Genomic DNA, 21750 nt, shown 5'->3' with positions numbered 1-21750 from the left:
ATTTAGTTGGCTGTACCTTTGGTGTCATATCTAAGAAATCATTGACAAATCCAATATTATGGAGTGTTCCCCATAAGTTTTATTCTTAGGGATATATAGTTTTACATTTAGATCCTGAATTCATTTTGAGTTAAATTTTGTATACGATGTTAGGTAAGGACCCAAGTTTATTATTATTATTTCACGTGTGAATATCCAGTTTTCTCAGCATCATTTGTTGAAGAGACTGTCCCTCCCCCATTGAATGGTTTTGGCACCTTTGTCAAAAGTCATGACTACACTAAGAGTATGGGCTTTTGAGAGGAAGATCATAGAAGCAAAGTGCCATTGTCATTAAATCATATCAAGGATACATATTGTCAACATGATTTATAATTGTTGATGTTGACCTTGATCACTTGCATTAAGTAGTGTTTGTCATGTCTCTCCATTATAAAGTTACTTTTCCCCTTCCCTGCTTCTTTTCTTTTTTGGCTGAAATAACATTCCATTGTATGGATATACTGCATTTGATTTATCCATTCATCAATTGATGGGCATTTGGGTTGTTCTCCTTTTTTGCTACTATGAATAACGCTGCTATGAACACTCAGGTACAATTTTTTGTGTGAACATATGTTTTCATTTCTCTTGAGTCATTTATTTTGGATCATATGGTAACTCTGTGTTTAATCATTTGAGAAATTGACAGACTGTTGTCCAAAATGGCTATACCATTTTACATTCTTACCATCAGTGTATAAGGGTTCTAATTTCTTCATATTCTTGCCAGCACTTGTTATTATATGCCTTTTTAATTATATCTATCCTAGTGGATATGAAGTGGTATCTCATTGTGGTTTTGATTTGTATTTCCCTGAAGGCTAATGTATTAAGTATACCTTTGTGTGTGCCTTAGTCCCTTTTGTGCTACTATAATGGAATACCACAGACTTGAATGATTTATAATGAACAGAAATTTATTTTCTCACAGTTCTGGAGACTGAAAGTCCAAGATCAAAGTGCCAGCATCTGGCAAGGGCCTTCTTGCTGCATCCTCACATGGCAAAATGCAGAAAGGAAGAGAGGCAAAAGGGGGCTGAACTCTCCCTTTCATAAGGGCATGAATCGCACCCATGAGGGCAGACTCCTCATGACCCAGTCACCTCCCAAAGATCCCATCTCTTAACACTACCACAATGGCAACCAAATTTCAACTTGAGTTTTGGAGGGGACAGATATTTACACCATAGCGGTGTGCTTTTTAGCTATTTGCATATTTTCTTTGGATTTCTTCAGAGAAATGCCTATCCAAATCCTTCAACCATTTTTATACTGGTGATTCATGTTTTGATTATTGAATAGTAAGAGGTTTTTTTATGTATTCTAGATGCAAGTTCCTCATCAGATATGTGGTTTGCAAATATTTTCTCCCATTCTTTGTGCTGTCTCTTAACTTTCTTGATGGTTTACTTTGAAGCATGTTTTAAAAGATTTTTATGAAGTCCTATTTGTCTATTCTATCTTTCATTGCTTTGCTTTTAATGTCATATATTAGATCTAATACAGGATCATAAAGATTTATTATTTTAAAAAATAATTTTCTCCTCTCCATATTCCCTCCTCTTTTTTTCTTGTATTCTGATTGTAATCTTGAGCCTTCCCAATTGATCTGGCAAAGATAAGATAATCTTTCCTGTCATATTGACTACATCACTGTTTTTATGCTACATTTTGAGACATTTTTTCAATCCCAACCTTTTATTTAATTTTTTATTTCGGTAATTTCAATATTTCAGAGCTCTTTTTTTATTGTTTTCTGGTTATTTTTTTCATATAAGGATATAATATCTCCTTGTATATATTTGATTATAGTAATAAACATCTTAAAGTTTCTTCTGTCCCCAAATTATCTCTTTTTCCTCTGGGGTCAGTTTTGTCAGTTTTTTTGTTTTTTAAGTATTGTTTTTACTGCTTTAGGTTGCTAATTCTCTAATATTTTTATGAACCTTTTTAGCCCATTTATATTTAATAAAACTGTTGGAGATTTCCTCTAATATTGTGAAAGTGAATTTGTTTTCTATTTTGGCCTCTTTCCTGAGTGGGTAGTATGTTGAAGAGCTCTGTGTGAATGTGCCATTGGATGATTAGGGTCTTCCCAAACACCCTAATGAAGAGAGCTTTATTTTGGGGGACCATTAGGGATACTATTACCCTACATGGCAGTTTGCATACCTTAGAAAAATGCATCTTTCACATATAGGGCTTGACTGGTGTATAATGTCTTTGCACTGGGAAAAAAGGCATCCCTTTCTTGATCCAGGCATCACAGCCCAAAACCAGGATGCATGGCTTGGCATACAGCATTCAGACTTTATTTTAGTCTCTACTTTTCCCTTTGGTTAGGCAGTTTGTTCAGTCTGCAGACTGTACAGTTACACTCAGTAGCCATGATGCTAAAAGCCTATGTACACCTGAGCTTTTGCCTGGTAATCCATTTTGTTTCTTTAGAGAAGAGTTATCATGTTTGGGACCTAAAAGTGAATACTGAACTATCTGTGCTCTCTACTGAGAAACAGGAGAGAGGTGGATATTCACAGACAGACCTTTCATTAATCCCTGTATTGTTAGCCGTACTCTCACTTTCTCTCTAGACCTTAGATGGACAGCTCGGCTTCTTACTGCTCTGAACCTCTTTGTAATTCAAAGGAATTCTAGGTTGCAGCTTTCTCTTTTTTCCATCTACTTTTCCATCTTCAAGAAATATTTTTAAATCTCTTACTAGATGTGCCCCAATGCCCACTGCCCCCACATATTTTTGCTGTTACGGGTTTCTTCCTTCTTATAATTCTGTACTTTAATGCTATGAGTTTTCAGTAGTACACAGAAGCAAGTGTATATATCCATTCCCCCATTTTTAACTGGAACCTGTCAGTTTTGAACTGGAAAAAAAAAAGTAAGCACACACACTTTGATCATATTATTTTCCTACTTAAAAACCTTTAATGGATTCATGTTATGTACAGGATAAAGTCCATGCTATTTTATAGTCTCATTGCAAGTAGTCTCTCCAGATGTATGCAATATTTTGCTACTGTGTCAGCTCATTACTTCTACAAAATATGTTGCTTAAATATGGCTTCTATTCTCTAAACTCTAGGTCTTCCAAAACTACCAGTCTTTTAAAACTTATCTCAGGTTTTAAATCAAGATTATTTCTTTCAGGTCAAAGTGGAGATAATATTTATTTTCTAGGGCTTTTTGTTTTTGGTGAGGATCAGCTGAAATAAAGCATGTAAAAATACTTTGAACACTATAATTTGCTCTACAAATATTAGTTACTATTTAGCTCTAAAGAATTCTATGAATTTGTGTATCACCGTTTATGTTTTATGCTAAACCTATCATGGAATAAAGAAAATGTTCAAACTAAATAGCTTGTGGTATTTAAGTATTTAAATCATCTTTAATATTTCCACTACTTGTCATCGAATTTTGTACTTAAATAGTGATAGATATAATTTAAACATTTTCAAGATAAGATAGCAGACTATTTTATGATACAGAAGTATTAGCTTAACAAATATTATATTGATTTATGCTTCTTTCAAGAATGCCCTTAGTTTACTTGTAGCTAATTAATATTCAAGAAAAGTGAGCTCATGCTGGCCAGGCATGGTGGCTCACACCTGTAATCCCTGAAATTTGGGAGGCCGAGGAGGGTGGATCACCTGAGGTCAGGAGTTTGAGACCAGCCTGGCTAACATGGTGAAACCCCATCTCTACTAAAAATACAAAAATTAGCTGGGCATGGTGACACGTGCCTGTAGTCCCAGCTCCTCGGGAGGCTGAGGCAGGAGAATTGCTTGAACCTGGGAGGTGGAGGTTGCAGTGAGCCGAGATTGTGCCATTGCACTCCAGCCTGGGTGACAGGGCGAGACTCTGTCTAAAATAATAATAATAATAATAATAAAAATAATAAAAAGAAAAGTGGTTTTTGTTGTTTTTGATGGTTGGTTGGTTGATTTACATTTAGTTATATTGCTATTTCTTCCGCAAATTTTGTGATTCCTATACTAGATTTTTTATAATCCATTCAAAAAGTGATAATAGTATTTTACCTCTTTTGGTGAAATTGCTCATTTGTTCCTCTAATTGTGTACTAGCTTTAATTTTTTTCCCCCTTTCTTTAATTTAGCATGCCAGAGAGTATTGGTGGATCTTTTGGTATCTTTGATGAGTTCAAGAACGTGTTCAGAAGAGCTAACCCTTCTTTTAAGAATATTTCTGGAGAAATCTCCTTGTACAGTAAATATGCTATAATTTTTACATTTTTCACTGATAAATTCTTTCACTTATAATTTTAATAGGATGTATTTTTAATTATTTAGAAATGTTACTAAGCTCTTTCTTTTGATGTGACGGTGCAGGCAATTTCACGTTATTATGTGTGAAATACTCAATTATATGCATATATTTTAACCATTTCACTTCAATTTTGATTAACCAGACATATCGCTGAGATTATATTTTCTTTACCCACCCCATCCCCAGTTTTTGTGCTTCAGAAAAGCTGAGTAATTTTAATTACCAAAGAGAACTTAATTATGAATAGTTATAACCATCTTAGGGATTATCCTTTTCAAAAGGTTATTATCCACTATACCCTTCAATTATTGTCTATGCTTCCCCTTTCCATTGGTGTGGCTTAGTGTCATTTAAACTATTATCTGCTAGGAAACCCATTTTTATAATGAAACCTTGACTAGAAGCATAAGCAAATAAGACAGAAAACTTTGGAGCTACTTTGTAATGGGATTGGATGTTCCAGAGCCCTGCCCACTTTATCACCCTGCTCCAGTCCCAAGGTTCCTGAGGGAGCTCTGTGGAACATGGGTTAAAAATCACTAGTGTAGATCATTGAAAACTGGCTGCTATATTTGTGGAATGCTTTTTTTATTACTTCTTCTGAGTATATTTGTCGTTATCATAATCAACATCAGGTGTTATTTTAAGCATGAATAGGACATTGTACTAGATTAATCTTTTTTATTTTTTCGTTTTCTCTCCTTAGTCATTGTTCTTGCCTTTAATTAAATGGGCATTTCCTCTTATATTTTCTATAAATTCTACATTTCAGTTTAACCAAAAACTTGTACTATAAATAAAAGCTTAAAACCTTGTTTCAGTTTGCCAAACACAGATGAAAGAAAATTTACTTGATATGAAAAAATCATGTGAAATAAACTGGAAAGTAATTGAACACTCAGTTTTACGAAGCCAGTCATGCTCTAAAGTCAGAAATCTGGAGAATTTGTAATGTCTCTGCTTCTTTCCCTGATTTAAAAGTAATTGGGAGAAGAACCATAGTTTACTTAGAAATAAACATTTTTCTTTGGTAGAAATGATTATTGATATAAGTATTATATATAATTTAAAATTTAAAACCAAATCATAACTATTAAATCTGAATATGTATCAAAAAATCTCGGTACCCCATAAATATATGTACCTACTATGTATCCACAAAAATTAAAAAAAAAAAAAAAAATTTAAGGCAGGGCGCCATGGCTCATGCCTGTAATCCCAGCACTTTGGGAGGCCTAGGTGGGCAGATCACCTGAGGTCAGGAGTTCGAGACCAGCCTGACCAATGTGATGAAACCCCGTCTCTACTAAAAATACAAAAATTAGCTGGGTGTGGTGGCATGCACCTGTAATCCCAGCTACTCAGGAGGCTGAGGCAGGAGAATCGCTTGAACCCAGGAGGCAGAGGTTGCAGTGAGCTGAGATCACGCCATTGCACTCCAGCCTGGGCAACAAGAGCTAAACTGCATCTCAAAAAAAAAAAAAACAAACTAAACATGAAACAAATTAACCACAAAAGATTACATATTTTAAGAATGAAGGCTGGGCATGGTGACTCACGCCTGTAATCCCAGCACTTTGGGAGGCCGAGGTGGGTGGATCACCTGAGGTCAGGAGTGCAAGACTATCCTGGCCAACATGATGAAACCTCGTCTCTACTAAAAATACAAAAATTAGCTGGGGGTGGTGGTGGGTGCCTGTAATCCCAGCTACTCCGGAGGCTGAGGCAGGAGAATCGCCTGAACCTGGGAGGCGGAGGTTGCAGTGAGCCGAGATCGTGCCACTGCACTCCAGCCTGGGCAACAGAGTGAGACTCTGTCTTGAAAAAAAAAAAAAAAGAATGAAATCTGTTTCATATTTTATCTCAGCTATGAAAAAATGAAAATTTTAAAGATGTGGGAGATAGGAAAGTATTTAAATAGGAATGCTGATATGTGTGGGTATGTTTGTGTTTTCATTTATAACCCAAATTTCAAGATTATTATGTACTTTATTACGTGATTAGAAAGTTTCATTTGTTTTTCTTTTTCTCTAGAAAATTCTTCTTCTGGGTATTCTGAAAATTATTGAAAGTGATACTACTATGAGCCCTTCACAATATCTAACCTTCCCTTTACTGCACACTCCAAATTTAAGCAACGGTGTTTCATCACAAAAGTATCCTGGGATTTTAAACAGCAAGGCCATGGGTTTATTGAGAAGAGCACGAGTTTCACGGAGCAAGAAAGAGGCTGATAGAGAGAGTTTTCCCCATCGGCTGCTTTCATCTTGGCACATAGCCCCAGTCCACCTGCCGTTGCTGGGGCAAAACTGCTGGCCACACCTATCAGAAGGTTTCAGTGTTTCACTGTGGTTTAATGTGGAGTGTATCCATGAAGCTGAGAGTACCACAGAAAAAGGAAAGAAGATAAAGAAAAGAAACAAGTCATTAATTTTGCCAGATAGCAGTTTTGATGGTACAGGTATGATGACAGGATTATCTGATTTGTACACAAAGATTGTTTTCAGACTATAATTTTCCTTGAGCCATAAAAATGTGGTAGTGTTCTTAACACTCTTAACATGTTCTTCACCTTAAATGCCTTACTTAGTGGTGGTAGGTCCTGACTTATCAAAGCATGAGTTGTCATATAGCCTTGAATCTCCATTACAGAAACTTTCGTTTTTTATAGGGGTGAAGGGGACACCACATATACAACTTTTTCTGGGGTCATCAGCCCCTAGAGTTCCTTATGGGACTTCTTTCCTGGTCCCATTACTGGATTAGGGTGGCTCCTGATGTTATAAAAGGATAAAACCCTATAGCTGCTTTTCTTTCTGTTGTTTCCCAGCCCCTATTAGACAGTCCCCATTTCATTTTATTTCTCTCTCTCTTTTTTTTTTTGAGACAGAGTTTCACTCTTGTTGCCCAGGCTAGAGTGCAATGGCGTGATCTCGGCTCACCGCAACCTCCGCCTCCCGGGTTCAAGCGATTCTCCTGCCTCAGCCTCCGGAGTAGCTGGGATTCAGGCGCCAGCAACCACACCTGGCTAATTTTATATTTTTAGTTGCGATGGGGTTTCACCATGTTGGCCAGGCTGGTCTCGAACTCCTGACCTCAGATGATCTGCCCACCTCAGCTTCCCAAAGTGCTAGAACTGCAGGTGTGAGCCACCACACCCGGCTAATTTTGTATTTTTAGTAGAGACAGCGGTTTCTCCCTGTTGGTCAGGCTAGTTGCGAACTTCTTTCTCTCTTTTATTTCAAGTTCTCCTTCTCATGCCATGTCTTACCTCAGTGGCCCTCCCCTAATTCCTGTCACAGAATGTTTAAATGCATCAGCCATTCTCCAACATTAGAATAAATTTCATTCCAGTTCCTTCTTTAACTGAAGAATTGCTGTTATACTGCACCTTGTTTCTCATATGACTAGGGCAGAAAAAAAACTGTTCATTGAAAAGCAGTTTATGGTGATGGAAAGTGAAGTAGGTAGGATAATTCTTAGGGCCTATGGAATGAATAAAATGACTGGATGAGACAGATGTTTAGGGTTTTATATGTACATGGAGATGCAGGCCTCAATAGCTCTTCATTCCATAAATCTTTCTCATCCAGTGGAACCTCTGTTTTAGGACACTATGCCTTCACTAGAGTTTTCTGTTGTGGATTGAATTTTGCCACCTAAGAACTGATAGCTCTACGTGTGATAATATTTATTATGATGCTATCTAATGTGCATTGAGTGCTTTCTGTATATGTGTCACTTTGCTCAGCTGTTTCTATATACATTTTTAATCTTAACAAGTTAGTAAGTGCTCATACTATCTGTATTTTTAGAGGAAGTTAAGTAGCGTGACCAAGTTATATAGCTGGTAAGTGATGGAAAGGAATTGAAACCCACCTGTTTTTAATTCCAGAGCCTTAACATTGCCACTATACTATAAGCTATGCAGATTGCTTTCTCATGTTTTAATGGAGGCAATCTCAATGTAAACAGTCTCTTATAAAATGAATAAATATACATAGTGACCTGAGAAAAGTAAATATTGGAAAGTTTTTTCTTAATTTTTTATTTTAATGATATATTAGAAAACATAGAAAGATGATTTTGTATAAACACTTAAAAATAGTAGACATATATAAAAATTTTTGAAGAGAGATAAGGAATATTTTGCTGCGATATCATACCTTTTACCTCTAAACTAACTGGTGCCTTTGGGCAAATTAACCTCTCAGCGCCTCAGCTCTGTCACCCTATATATATTTACCTTATAAGATGGTTGTGAGCATTAAGTTAAATATTTGTAATGTTACTACTCTGTAATTCCTAGGTACACACTGGTTTTGTCCTACTCTTTTATTTGTAGAAGTTCATATTTGGTATGGAACATTTTTAAAATTTCACATCAGATATGAGTTCTCTATATATAATATATCTTGGTCAGTAGCCTCAAAATAACCAGTGACCTTAACTCTTCTTTTTTAAAACTATTGTCATCGCTACAGGGAGCATTTTTTTAACATCGGTCATGGTTTTACCTGTTGAAAAATAGCAACTAATATGTATGCAATCTAATAAGCAGTAGTGTTCTTTAAAAGTCTGAGCCTTTGGACATGTATTTTGTATTTTGATATATCATAACACAATTTTACATAAAGTCACATGTATTATAATGACAAGTAGATAATCATACATCTTCAGGTAGTGCTGGGTTTTCAAAGATGAGGAAGAGGAGTCAAGATGAATAACCAGGTAGCCCAAACCTGTAAGCATTTACCCTAGCTTGCCTTAAAGAAACATTAGAGTTTCAGAATCACTTAGCAATTATATTCAAAGACTACTCACCAGGGAATATAAATTATGAATATATTCAAACACTAGAGTTTTTCCTTAAAATTTGTAATATGAAATTTTTTTTAAATCATGCCATATTGTGATAATTCTAGAATGATTTTTGGTAGTGTGAGCATGGACAATGATGTGTGCTGCCTGGACCAGGGTCAGTGAAGTCATAGTTGATAAAAGAAGCTTGGTACACATTGTAATAGGTTGTCACATAGCAGTCTGGTTATGCCCACAATTGTCCTCAGTCATTATACATTTTTAAACATCTAATAACTTTTAAAGTACTGAATTACCATTTTTCATCCCTTGTGCTTTTTTGGAGTTAACATCTATACTCTAGAAATATGGTTTTTTAGAACAGGTCAGGCTCAGACATTCTGGGTAGATAACCTACCACAAATGAACAAATTTGCTTTGTATTCTTCTAAATTCACTTTTCTATTCAATTGTTATGAACCATTTTACTGATCATTCTAACATCTTTTTCTCATAGAGAGCGACAGACCAGAAGGTGCAGAGTACATAAATCCTGGTGAAAGACTCATAGAAGAAGGATGTATTCATATAATTTCACTGGGATCCAAAGCGTTGATGATCCAAGTGTGGGCTGATCCCCACAATGCCACTTTTATCTTTCGGTATTGATTATCCTCAGCCTCCCATGAATAGATAATGTATTTAAATAATTTATGTAAGAGACATTAATGTGAAATCTGCTAATAAAAGTTCATCATAGCAAAACAAAAAGTCTCATTTAAAAATTATACGTTCTAACAGTTATTAATACCACTTTTGTAATAGTGTATTATTCTATCCAAAAATCCATAAAGTCTAAAATATATTAATTCTCGGCTGGGTGTGGTGGCTCACGCCTGTAATGCCAGCACTTTGGGAGGCCAAGGCAGGCAGATCACCTGAGGTCAGGAGTTTGAGACCAGCCTGGCCAACATAGTGAAACCCAATCTCTACAAAAAATAAAAATAAAAACAAAAAAACAAAAAACCACAAAAATTAGCCAGGCATGATGGTGCATGCCTGTAGTCCCAGCTACTTGGGAGGCTGAAGCAGGAGAATCGCTTGAACCTGGGAGGCAGAGGTTGCAGTGAGCCCGGATCATGCCACTGCACTCCAGCCTGGGTGACAGAGTGAGACTCTGTCTCAAAAATAAACAAATAAATAAAAATAAAAAATAAATGAATAAAATACATTAATTCTCTGATTTTAGATCAAATACTGAAGTCTTATGCTATGGAAATATTCTATCAGATTGTAGTGGTCTTAAGATGTTATTAACAGACATAAGTTTTCCATGTAGATTATATATTTAATAGCCATTACCTAATAAGCTTGGGTTCTCCTTGTTATCTTGTCCTTTTATACTATCTCCTTTATTTAGTAGTGTAGATACAGGTCTTTTATTTGTATTGAGTATGAATAGTATGATATTATTTGTCTAAAACTCAAGTCTAAACAAACCAGTTTGTTATTTAGGAATATATACTTTGTAAACGTTACAAACATTACTAGGTGCCTTATGTACATTATCTCCTCACTCTTTCAGTAGTCCCACAAAGTAGATTAGACTTCCAATACAGTCTGGTATTTATACATTTATATTAATTTTTCTATGAACCAAATAATACATTGTAATTTCTAAATGGGCAATGACTATATAAATAGTAATAATATATATTTTTTTACAAACTGAATTCTGAAAATTATTGCCTAAATTATGACTACCAGCCAATGAGCCTAATCTATTTTAATTCATGAATCGAGGTAATGATAGAATAACTAAGTAGCTTATGGTATAAAATGAAGACCTACTGACTTTTCAAGCACTTTAAAAAAAATAGAACTGATTTTTAATCTTAATTAAATATTTAGAATTATAGTTACTATATATGGGTTAAACACTGAGGTCAGAATTTTCATGTTTTCAGCCTATGCCTTTTCTCTTTTTCTGTAGTGTGTGCATGGATTCAAATGATGACATGAAAGCTGTTTTACTAGCACAGGTTGAATCACAGGAGAATATTTTCCTCCCAAGCAAATGGCAACATTTAGTACTCACCTACTTACAGCAGCCCCAAGGGAAAAGGAGGATTCATGGGAAAATCTCCATATGGGTCTCTGGACAGAGGTAGGAAGCATTTTGAGAAAATGCAGCTCAATCTCAGTTACAACGTTATGTTTCATTAGTCTGTTATAGCTTCTGAAACAGATTACAGAAAATTCTAGGTTTTTACTATAATAAAATTTACTATACTTTATTTTTTGTTGTTTCTTTTTTTATTATTATTATACTTTAAGTTCTAGGGTACATGTGCACAACGTGCAGTTTTGTTACATATGTATACATGGGCCATGTTGGTGTGCTGCACCCATTAACTCATCATTTACATTAGGTATATCTCCTAATGCTATCCCTCCCCCCTCCCCCCACCCCACGACAGGCCCCAGTGTGTGATGTTCTCCTTCCTGTGTCCAAGTGTTCTCATTGTTCAATTCCCACCTATGACTGCAAACATGTGGTGTTTGACTTTTTGTCCTTGCGATCATTTGCTGAGAATGATGGTTTCCAGCTTCATCCATGTCCTTACAAAGGAAATGAACTCATCCTTTTTTATGGTGGCATAGTATTCCATGGTGTATATGTGCCACATTTTCTTAATCCAGTCTATCATTGATGGACATTTGGGTTGGTTCCAAGTCTTTGCTATTGTGAATAGTGCTGCAATAAACATACATGTGCATGTGTCTTTATAGCAGCATGATTTATAATCCTTTGGGATGGCTGGGTCAAATGGTAGTTCTAGTTCTAGATCCTTGAGGAATCGCCACACTGTCTTCCACAATGGTTGAACTAGTTTACAGTCCCACCAATGGTGTAAAAGTGTTCCTATTTCTCCACATCCTCTCCAGCACCTGTTGTTTCCTGACTTTTTAATGATCGCCGTTCTAACTGGTGTGAGATGGTATCTCATTGTGGTTTTGATTTGCATTTCTCTGAAAAATTTACTATACTTTAACTTACAAATCTGTCAGAGTTGGACTTTTTTTTCCTATTGGTCATTTTCTTGCAAAATAAACCTCCTGTAGAAGTGACTGTTGAAAATTAATATTTGGGTTTGGGGAGCATGAAGATACCTAGAAATTTAGACATTTATGTATAACTATATATCAAAGAACAGAATCTATAATTTCATCCTGCAAGCCCATATATTATAACACTGAAGCCATGGTAATTATTTAAATTAAGTGGCTAATAAGGCTAATACCTAAATTAAATTAGGCTTTCAAAAGAAATTAGAATGACTAGCCTATGTATAAGGTGATAGATTCAGATAGAGTGCTAGAAATATACCAAGTGATAGATTCAGGGAGAGTACTGTACGATTTTTACCACATAGGAGAATTGTGAGCCAAGTTAATAAGAAACATCTTGTGGAATATCTTAATGTAAAATTTTAGCCTGTAGGAACTATAAGGTATCTTCGATTTGTAGAACTATAACGTATCTTCGATTTGTAAGCATTGGGAAGTATTGTATTGAATGAAGTAGCGTGAAAGAAGATAGAGAATTCGAAACTGTAATGTAGCATGGTAGAGGATTAAGCTGGTTGGATGAGTTTAAGTTGAATAATGAGAAATAAAAATGAATGGACATGGTGAGACTACTTAACAGGCTTTAAATGCCAAGCTGAGAAGTCTAGATTTAATCAAAAGGAACATAATATAGTGCATACTTATTATGTTGCAGACCTTTTGCTAGGTGCTTTATATACATCATCTAATTCTCTCAAAAATCCCTCAAAGTAGATTAGACCATGGAAATAACATATACCCTTAACACAGACTAACCTATTTTTATTCATTCATTTGTTCATTCATCACATTTATTGAGGAATTACAGTGTTTTGAGCACTTGATATATTAATTAGGCCTGGGGGACAGTGGTAAACAAGATAGACACATTCCCTGCCTTCCTAGAGTTCACAGTCTGATGAGGAATCAGAAAACAAGCAAACACAATTAAATGAATATTTACAAATGAGGACAAATACTGTGAGGCCCATGCTTTAAAACCCTGAGACAGAAAATACCGAGTTTGACACTTACAACGGGTGGATCAGGGAAGGCCTATCTAAGAACAAGGTGTTAAAGCTGAGACCTGAAAGAGGAGATGGAACTTGCCCTGTGCAGGTGGGAAGAGGACAGTTTTAGGTGGAGGACAGGGCATCACTGCAGGAGGCTGCAGCAATTGAGAGTTCAGTTTTGTTGTATTTATTTAAAAAAATGTAAAAATACGTAATTGAAGTCTAATTTCCATGTTCCATGTTCCAAATAAAATACTGTCTGTGACGTTCTCGAGCGTCATACCTGCCATGGCAGCTGTAGCCAATCAGCAAATTTGTTTCCAGAACCTGTAGTTAAATCAGATGGAGCTGGGGCTGGAGTTGTAAGTAGAGAGCCCCTTTCTCCTCCTAGACACTCTCCACTCAATTTCTTCAGCTCTCAACATGTGCCAGGCACTGTATTAGGCACTTTATACAGATTACCTGATTTAATCCTCCCAATAATACTAAGAAGTAGGTATATTATTATCCCAATTTTACATATGAGGCAACTGAGACCTACAGTGACTTGCCCAAACTCATGTCACAAGTAAGGGGTAGAGCTGAAAGTTTAACCTAGACTCTGACCCTAGGGAGGGCCCATGCTTTAAAACCCTATGCTTTACTGCCCCTGCAGCCTTTTTCTGAATTATGTCAACTGACAGAGGAACCATAAACTAACTATTAGACATGTTCAGAATGAGAGATTAGATTTTTATTGTGGACAGTCTGAAATTAGTAAGCATGGTCACTTGATTCACATATCACTCTGTTTTTTTACCCACCAACTTACAGCTACATTCCTTAGAGAGAATTGTTTGCCATTTGGCACAAGTTAATTTCATTGGTTAACAGAGCAAGTGACCAAGGACAAATATTTTGTTCTGTTGACTTAAACTTGGTGCTCTAGTATCTTCATCAGCTTATAAACTATAGAGTAATTTCTAGGCCAGGCATGGTGCTTCATGCCTGTAATCCCAGCACTTTGATAGGCTGAGGCAGAAGGATTGCTTGAGCCCGGGAATTCAAGACCAACCTGGGCAACATGGAAAAACCCTGTCTCTACGAAAAATAAAAAAATTAGCTTGGCATGGTGATGCATAGCTGTAGTCCCAGCTATTCGGGAGGCTGAGGCAGGAGGATCACCTGAGCCCAGTAAGTCAAGGCTACAGTGAGCCATGATTGCACCCCTGTACTTCAGCGTGGGTGACAGAGCGAGACCCTGTCTCAGTTAAAAAAAAGAATTTCTAAAAGAATATATTTGAAGAGGCCTTTTAAAATAAGGTAACAATACTGAAAATGAGTTAATACTTTCCATTAGTTTTTATTAACAGCTTACAAATATGGCAGAAATATATGGCACATAGTAGATACTTAATATTTGTTTAATTCATTTTGCATTCATCCTGCAATAGATTTTCTTTCACCCTTAAAAACACTTTTATTTTTATTTTATTATTATATTTTTATTTTACTTTAGTTCTGGGATACATGTGTAGCACGTGCAGGTTTGTTACATAGGTATACATGTGCCATGGTGGTTTGCTGCACCTATCAACTCGTCATCTAGGTTTTAAGCCCCACGTGCATTAGGTATTTGTCCTGATACTCTCCCTCCCCTTGCCCCAACACCCGCCGACAGGCCTGGGTGTGTGATGTTCCCCTCCCTGTGTCCATATGTTCTCATTGAAAAACTATTTTTTAAAATAAAAAATTTAAAACTATTTTAAGTCATAATGCCACTAGATGGCGATAGAGTTTCAATCACAGCCATTTATTTGGTCAAGGAGAAGTATGTCATTGAACGTATCCCAAATCTTTCCTTTATTAAAAAAAAAAACCATTAAAATAGTTAAGTTTATATGTTATATGTGAAACAGAGCCTTAGGCAAAACTTTTAAAATAAATATATACAAAGTTGAATTTCTCATTAAGAGCTACCCATGTTAGCTTACCCTGTCTTCATCTTACAAATTTTATTTAGACTTTGCCTTTATAGATTACGTTCATTATCTTAAAATGGAGTTTAAAACATTCCTAAACTAGGGGTAGAGCTCTGTGGTTTCACTAGTTGATGAAGTCCTCCCTGCTTTGTGTGTCTTTCTGTGAGAAAGCCTTATTTTGCCTTTTCCAGTACTCTGTCTTTTCTTCCTTCACCATTATCCGTGAAGCAAAAGAGACTAATCAAAAGCTGCATAATCACTTAACATTAAGAAAACAGAAAACGCAGAAAGCATTGGCATTTCAGTGGCTAGACAGAAATTTTGAAGAAGTTATGTTTTTACTGATTAGTTTTCAAAGGCCTCATAGATGACATAACATTTTTGGAATGTCATGGATTCCAGTTTTTGGAATTGTTTGTCAAGATGGGAGACTTGTTGGCAAAATTAAGGGGAGGTGGTTAGTTCGTATCTGTAAACCAGGAAGGTGCCTATACAGAAGTCAAATGGCAAAGAAAACTTGCAGCAAATGTCTCATCACATTTCCCATGGCGTGCCGTGGGATCATCAGGTATCTCTCTTTGGCTCCCCTCTTTCTGCAGCACCTTTAGCCAAGAGACAAACAATTAGCCCTCCTCTCTTGCCCCGTTGCCAGCTGATAATGACCCAAGAAAATTGTTCAAGAATTCCCCATTGTAGGCCAGGCGCTGTGGCTCACGCCTGTAATCCCAGCACTTTGGGAGGCCCAGGCGGGTGGATCATGAGGTCAGGAGATCGAGACCATCCTGGCTAACACAGTGAAACCCCGTCTCTACTAAAAAAAAAATACAAAAAATTAACCAGGCCTGGTGGCGGGCACCTGTAATCCCAGCTACTATGGGAGGCTGAGGCAGGAGAATGGTGTGAACCCAGGAGGCGGAGCTTGCAGTGAGCCGAGATCGTGCCACTGCAGTCCAGCCTGGGCGACAGAGCGAGACTCCGTCTCCAGGAAAAAAAAAAAAAAAAAAAGAATTCCCCATTGTTAAAAATTCATGCTTTAAAAATACTTAGTACTAGTACTTCCTAAAGTCATTGCTTTCACTTTGTTTTTAATATAGGAAGCCTGATGTTACTTTGGATTTTATGCTTCCAAGAAAAACAAGTTTGTCATCTGATAGCAATAAAACATTTTGCATGATTGGCCATTGTTTGTCATCCCAAGAAGAGTTTTTGCAGTTGGCTGGAAAATGGGACCTGGGAAATTTGCTTCTCTTCAATGGTGAGTGAGCTATGATTGCACCACTGCACTTCAGCCTGGGCAACAGAGTGACATTTTTTCCTTTGAAACATTTCCAGTTTTTTTTCTCGGTTAACAAATATTAAACTAAGTAAATTAACCTGGCTAAAATATCCATCTCTGTTCCTTTACTTGTGTTTAGTAAGTACTGTATTTCCAAGATTCTAAGATATACTTTTAAAATATTTTAACATTTTTGTAATCTAGTTGTGTCTTACAATTGATATATACATTTAATATAAAAATGTATTTCCCCCATCCTCAAAAAAGAGAAGCTCATATTAAATTAGCGTTTTTTTATACTGGATAATGTAGCATCATGACTAGTAAACTTACCTTGGTTGTCTCCTTTATAATTCTATTATATCTTATACAAATATCAAATTTTAGGGAAAAATGAAATATAGGATTTTAAAAAAATATGTCCTTAAACCTGACACATAATAGCATTCAGACAGTGTTTATTGACTAAATAGGAAGGAATAAATATATTGATTCAAATTTTAGTTAGAAATGGAATTTACCAAGTTATAGCTTCCATTATTTAAAAAATACAACAACAAAGTAAAATAAAACAGAAAACCTGTTTTCTGGCTAAGGAGCAAATAGAAATGTTATGATTTAATTAAAAGCTTCACAATTAACTTTATATACATTAATTCATCTTCCATCATAGTTGGCATAGGTTATTTTCTCATTACACCAATTTGGAAATTGAGGCTTTATCAATTTTATAAAATATAGTGAACAACTGAAAGAATCTGGCTACAAAAAATAATTCCTGGTTTCTTGCTTTTTATGAAAAATTCTGGTTAGAGTGTTTTAAATAACTAACTTTATTTTTCTGCTATTCAGGAGCTAAGGTTGGTTCACAAGAGGCCTTTTATCTGTATGCTTGTGGACCCAACCATACATCTGTAATGCCATGTAAGTATGGCAAGCCAGTGAATGACTACTCCAAATATATTAATAAAGAAATTTTGCGATGTGAACAAATCAGAGAACTTTTTATGACCAAGAAAGATGTGGATATTGGTCTCTTAATTGTAAGTTTTAATTTTATAAGTTTTAATTTTATAGTAAATGCATTTAGGTATATTTATTGAAATGTATAGTTATGAATTAGATTTCTAAAGATTTTCATGTGGTTCCTTATCATTTTCTTTTCTTAGAATTATGTTTTTTTCAGAAAAAAATTGAAACACTTTGATCTTTCAAAATTTGTTTCAGGTTTTATATTTATATCTTCTTTTCCTTGAAATTATATTTCTATAAAAGGTTTGTCAGTTTAGTTTATTTTATACCTACTAATTATTCAGGAAAAATGTTTATGATACAGTGAAAATAACGCTTGTTAGTTTGACATACTCCTAAAGAATGTTGTTCGTTATATTTTCTTTCCATACTTATAAATAAATAATATCCATTTATAATGTTAGTTTTAGTTACATATATTCAGGTCTTAGAAAACCTACTCTTTTTTATTTTTTTATTTTTTTTTTTAAGAGACAGGATTTCACTGTGTCACCCAGGCTTGGGTGCAGTGGTATGATCATAGCTCACCGCAGCCTTGAACTCCTGGGCTCAAATGATCCTCCCACCTCAGCGTCCCAAGTGGCCGGGTCTACAGTCATGCACCACCACACCAGGCTAATTTTAAATTTTTGTAGAGATGGAATCTCGCTATGTTGCCCAGACTGGTCTCAAACTCCTGGCCTCAAGCAATCTTCCCATCTCAGTCTCCCAAATGGTGAGATTACAGGCATGAGCCACCATGCCTGGCCTAAAAAACGTATTATTTAATATCAGTACAATTAGGAATTTTGCTTTCAAAGTATTGATAATTCTGCTTATATGGGATTCTATTGATTTTTATATATTATTCTAATATTTTGTTCTACCAGTATATAATTTAGGAGCTAGTGGTGAGGATTTTTCGTTACAACAACTAGAAAACTGAGCCTTCATAGTCTTAGAAAATCTACTAAAATCTAGTAGATCTGGCCATTAAACTGGGTTCCTCTTTCTCTTGCTTCTTATGAGAAATACAGATATTTCTTACTTGAAGGAGACTACTGTTTTGGAATGTATTTTGTTGTTGTTGTCGAGTTGCGGGGAGGGTAGATTTGGTTGTCAATAATTATTGGGTAGTAAGGGCCAGGGATGCTAAATGTTCTACAGTACATGAACACTATTATACAACAAAGAATGATCCTATCCTAAATGTCCCACCATTAAGAAAACATCCTTTAGGGAAATGGTTCCTCAAACCTGAGTGCACCAGAATCATCCAGAGGGCTTGTTAAAATATAGATTGCTGGGCTAGAGCTTCTGATTCAGTAGGTCTGAAGTGTGACCCTGGAATTTACATTTTTAAGAAGTTCCTAGGTGATGCTGATGCTGGTTGAGGATCACACTTTGAGAACCTCTGCCTTAGGGAGACTGAGGAGCTCACACAGATGTTCGTTCAAGTAACAACTTTAACTCAGTAGTTTTTGGTTAATCCATTTGTTTTCATAGAAAAATTTCCCTAATCCTTTTATTTTTCCTGAACAGTATATAGGTCATACAAGTTACAAAACTCAACATAAATTATCATGAATGAAAATTCTGAGGTTTTCATGTGAAAACTATTTTTAGAGAGCAAATTGTTTAAGCCCGATTTAGAAATTTGGGAGTTATAAGCTTGTGAAACAATGGTTAGGGAGAAGTGGTACGCTCGGCCAGGCACGGTGGCTCATGCCTGTAATCCCAGCACTTTGGGAGGCCGACGCGGGTGGATCACCTGAGGTCGGGAGTTTGAGACCAGCCTGGCCAACATGGTGAAACCCTGTCTCTACTAAAAATACAAAAACTAGCCGGGCATGGTGGCAGGTGCCTGTAATCCCAGCTACTCAGGAGGCTGAGGCAGGAGAATCGCTTGAACCTAGGAGGTGGAGATTGCAGCGAGCCGAGAATGCACCATTGCACTCCAGCCTGGGCAACAAGAGTCAAACTCTGTCTCCAAAAAAAAAAAAAAAAAAAGAAAAAAAAAGAAAAGAAATGGTACCCTCATGTCAGGGTGCAGCGTCAGATTTCTGATTGAAACTACTACAGGTTTGAAACTTTGCTTTTCCAGCATAATCATACACAACAGACAGTATAATTGGTTTAGCTGATGCACAGATATGCTGGGTGGTATGTCTGATTGCTGTGGGTCATAAATAAAGCACAGGCCAGGCACGGTGGCTCATGCTTGTAATCCCAGCACTTTGGGAGGCTGAGGTGGGCAGATCACGAGGTCAGAAGTTCAAGACCAGCCAGTTCGAGACCAGCCTGGCCAACATGGTGAAACCCTGTCTCTACTAAAAATATAAAATTAGCTGGGCGTGGTGGCATGTACCTGTAATCCCAGCTACTCAGGAGGCCAAAGCAGGAAAATTGCTTGAACCTGGGAGGCGGAGGTTGCAGTGAGCTGAGATCGCGCCACTGTACTCCAGCCTGGGTGACAGAGCAAGACTCCGTCTCGGAAATAAATAAATAAATAATAATAATAATCAAAGCACAAGGCCCCCATCCAGTTCTGAGAGAAGACACTGAATCTATATGATTTCCCTGAGCTTGGGTTTGGCATCTACTACCATTAAAACCACTTTAAAGTATGTTATGGGCCAGACACCAAGGTTCGTGCCTATAATCCCAGCATTCTGGGAGGCACAGGCAGCAGGATCACTTTAGGTCAAGGGTTTGAGACTAGCCTGGGCAACATAACAAGACCATGTCTCTACCAAAAAAAAAAAAAATTTAACTGGGTTAACTGGGTGTGGTGGCAGGTGCCTATAGTCCTAGCTGCTTGGGAGACTGAGGTGGGAGGATCCCTTGAGCCTAGGAGTTCAAGGCTACAGTGAGCTATGGTCATGCCACTGCACTCCAGCCTGGGTGCCAGAGCAAGACACTGTCTCTAAAAAAAAAATACATCTGCATTTAAAATTAACTTTAACTTTTAAAATAGTTTAGAGAATCTTGACAGGGAGCCACACACTGATGGAAACTATCCTTTGCATGGGAGAAATATTTGAAATTCTATTTTATTTTAGTTAGGTGTGCTGACTGTTGACAATCTGGAATTTTATTCCAGTAGAAAGATCTAGTTTAGAGTTGCTTTTAAATGAATAGTCAGCCAATGAGCAAATGCAAAGCAAAAATTTCAAATAAATTGACCTGACCCAGGGTTCCCAATATTTTTAAGTGCTTAGAATAGTGCCTGGTATGTAATAAGTGTGGTTTAAGACTTAGTTGATATTAGTAGTAATAGTGTAACTTAATATATATTCTAAACCGAACAAAGCTGGAATCCTTCTCAACCTTGATGTGGTCTATACAATTGATCACTGCTAAATAAATCACTGATCAACATTTGCTTTGTGGGAAACAGTCTTGCTTCTAATGTTTATCTGTTTAGTGTAGTAGCTGTTGTTTTTTAAACAAAGAAAAGGATCAGTTGAGTGTGTTTTCACTTTGAAATACTTACTTGCTAGTTCATAGCTTGCATTTTAAACTTGGTGTCATTACTGAATGAAAATATTTGTGTTTCAGGAAAGTCTTTCAGTTGTTTATACAACTTACTGTCCTGCTCAGTACACCATCTATGAGCCAGTGATTAGACTTAAAGGTCAAATGAAAACCCAACTCTCTCAAAGACCCTTCAGCTCAAAAGAAGTTCAGAGCATCTTATTACAACCTCATCATCTAAAGAATCTCCAACCTACTGAATATAAAACTATTCAAGGCATTCTGCACGAAATTGGTGGAACTGGTATATTTGTTTTTCTCTTTGCTAGGGTAAGAAGCACTGGTTATAGTTTTGTCTAAAGAGAAATGACTTATTTATTATTGACAAATTAAAGGATTTCTTTTGGACCACACGAAAAAGCTACACTCAATTTATTAAACTTTTAAGATAAAAAAATTACATATTAAATGTTGCTAAGCTTTCTGCCATAGATGATTAAGGTTTCTTCTAATTTATGAATATTTTAGAAGTTTTCTGTTAACCAAAAATGTAATTAGTACAATTAAATGTTAAATGTACAAGATTTTAAATTGAGAGGAGGATATTTTTTAAAATAAAATTTATGAAGTTTTTATTCCTTAAATGTTTCCAATGCATATGAAAAAACTAAGGATCAACAAATACGTTTTTAAAAAAAAAAAACTTTAATTTGTTTGGGTTTGGAGTTTTTTCAAAGAGGAGAAATACGAAGTT

At 36.2% G+C, this 21750-nt stretch overlaps 1 protein-coding gene across 4 annotated transcripts in view; it reads left to right on the top strand.

Annotated features, from left to right (window-relative positions):
* The window catches only part of LYST (lysosomal trafficking regulator), a 227792-nt gene that overhangs the window by 87878 nt on the left and 118164 nt on the right, over window positions 1-21750 (top strand). For all 4 annotated transcript variants that reach the window (XM_055235072.2, XM_055235071.2, XM_055235074.2 and 1 more), the window contains exons 11-17: window positions 4178-4287; window positions 6382-6808; window positions 9665-9809; window positions 11141-11314; window positions 16327-16487; window positions 17361-17551; window positions 21081-21326. In XM_055235072.2, the coding sequence (XP_055091047.1) occupies window positions 4178-4287; window positions 6382-6808; window positions 9665-9809; window positions 11141-11314; window positions 16327-16487; window positions 17361-17551; window positions 21081-21326 (1454 nt within the window). The remainder of the gene's footprint in view (window positions 1-4177; window positions 4288-6381; window positions 6809-9664; window positions 9810-11140; window positions 11315-16326; window positions 16488-17360; window positions 17552-21080; window positions 21327-21750) is intronic.

The sequence above is a fragment of the Symphalangus syndactylus genome, chromosome 19 (genome assembly GCF_028878055.3).
Source record: "Symphalangus syndactylus isolate Jambi chromosome 19, NHGRI_mSymSyn1-v2.1_pri, whole genome shotgun sequence".
In the NCBI taxonomy this organism is placed as follows: domain Eukaryota; kingdom Metazoa; phylum Chordata; class Mammalia; order Primates; family Hylobatidae; genus Symphalangus; species Symphalangus syndactylus.
The sequence above is the reverse complement of the archived record's forward strand: the minus strand, read 5'-3'. Positions and strand labels throughout refer to the sequence as shown.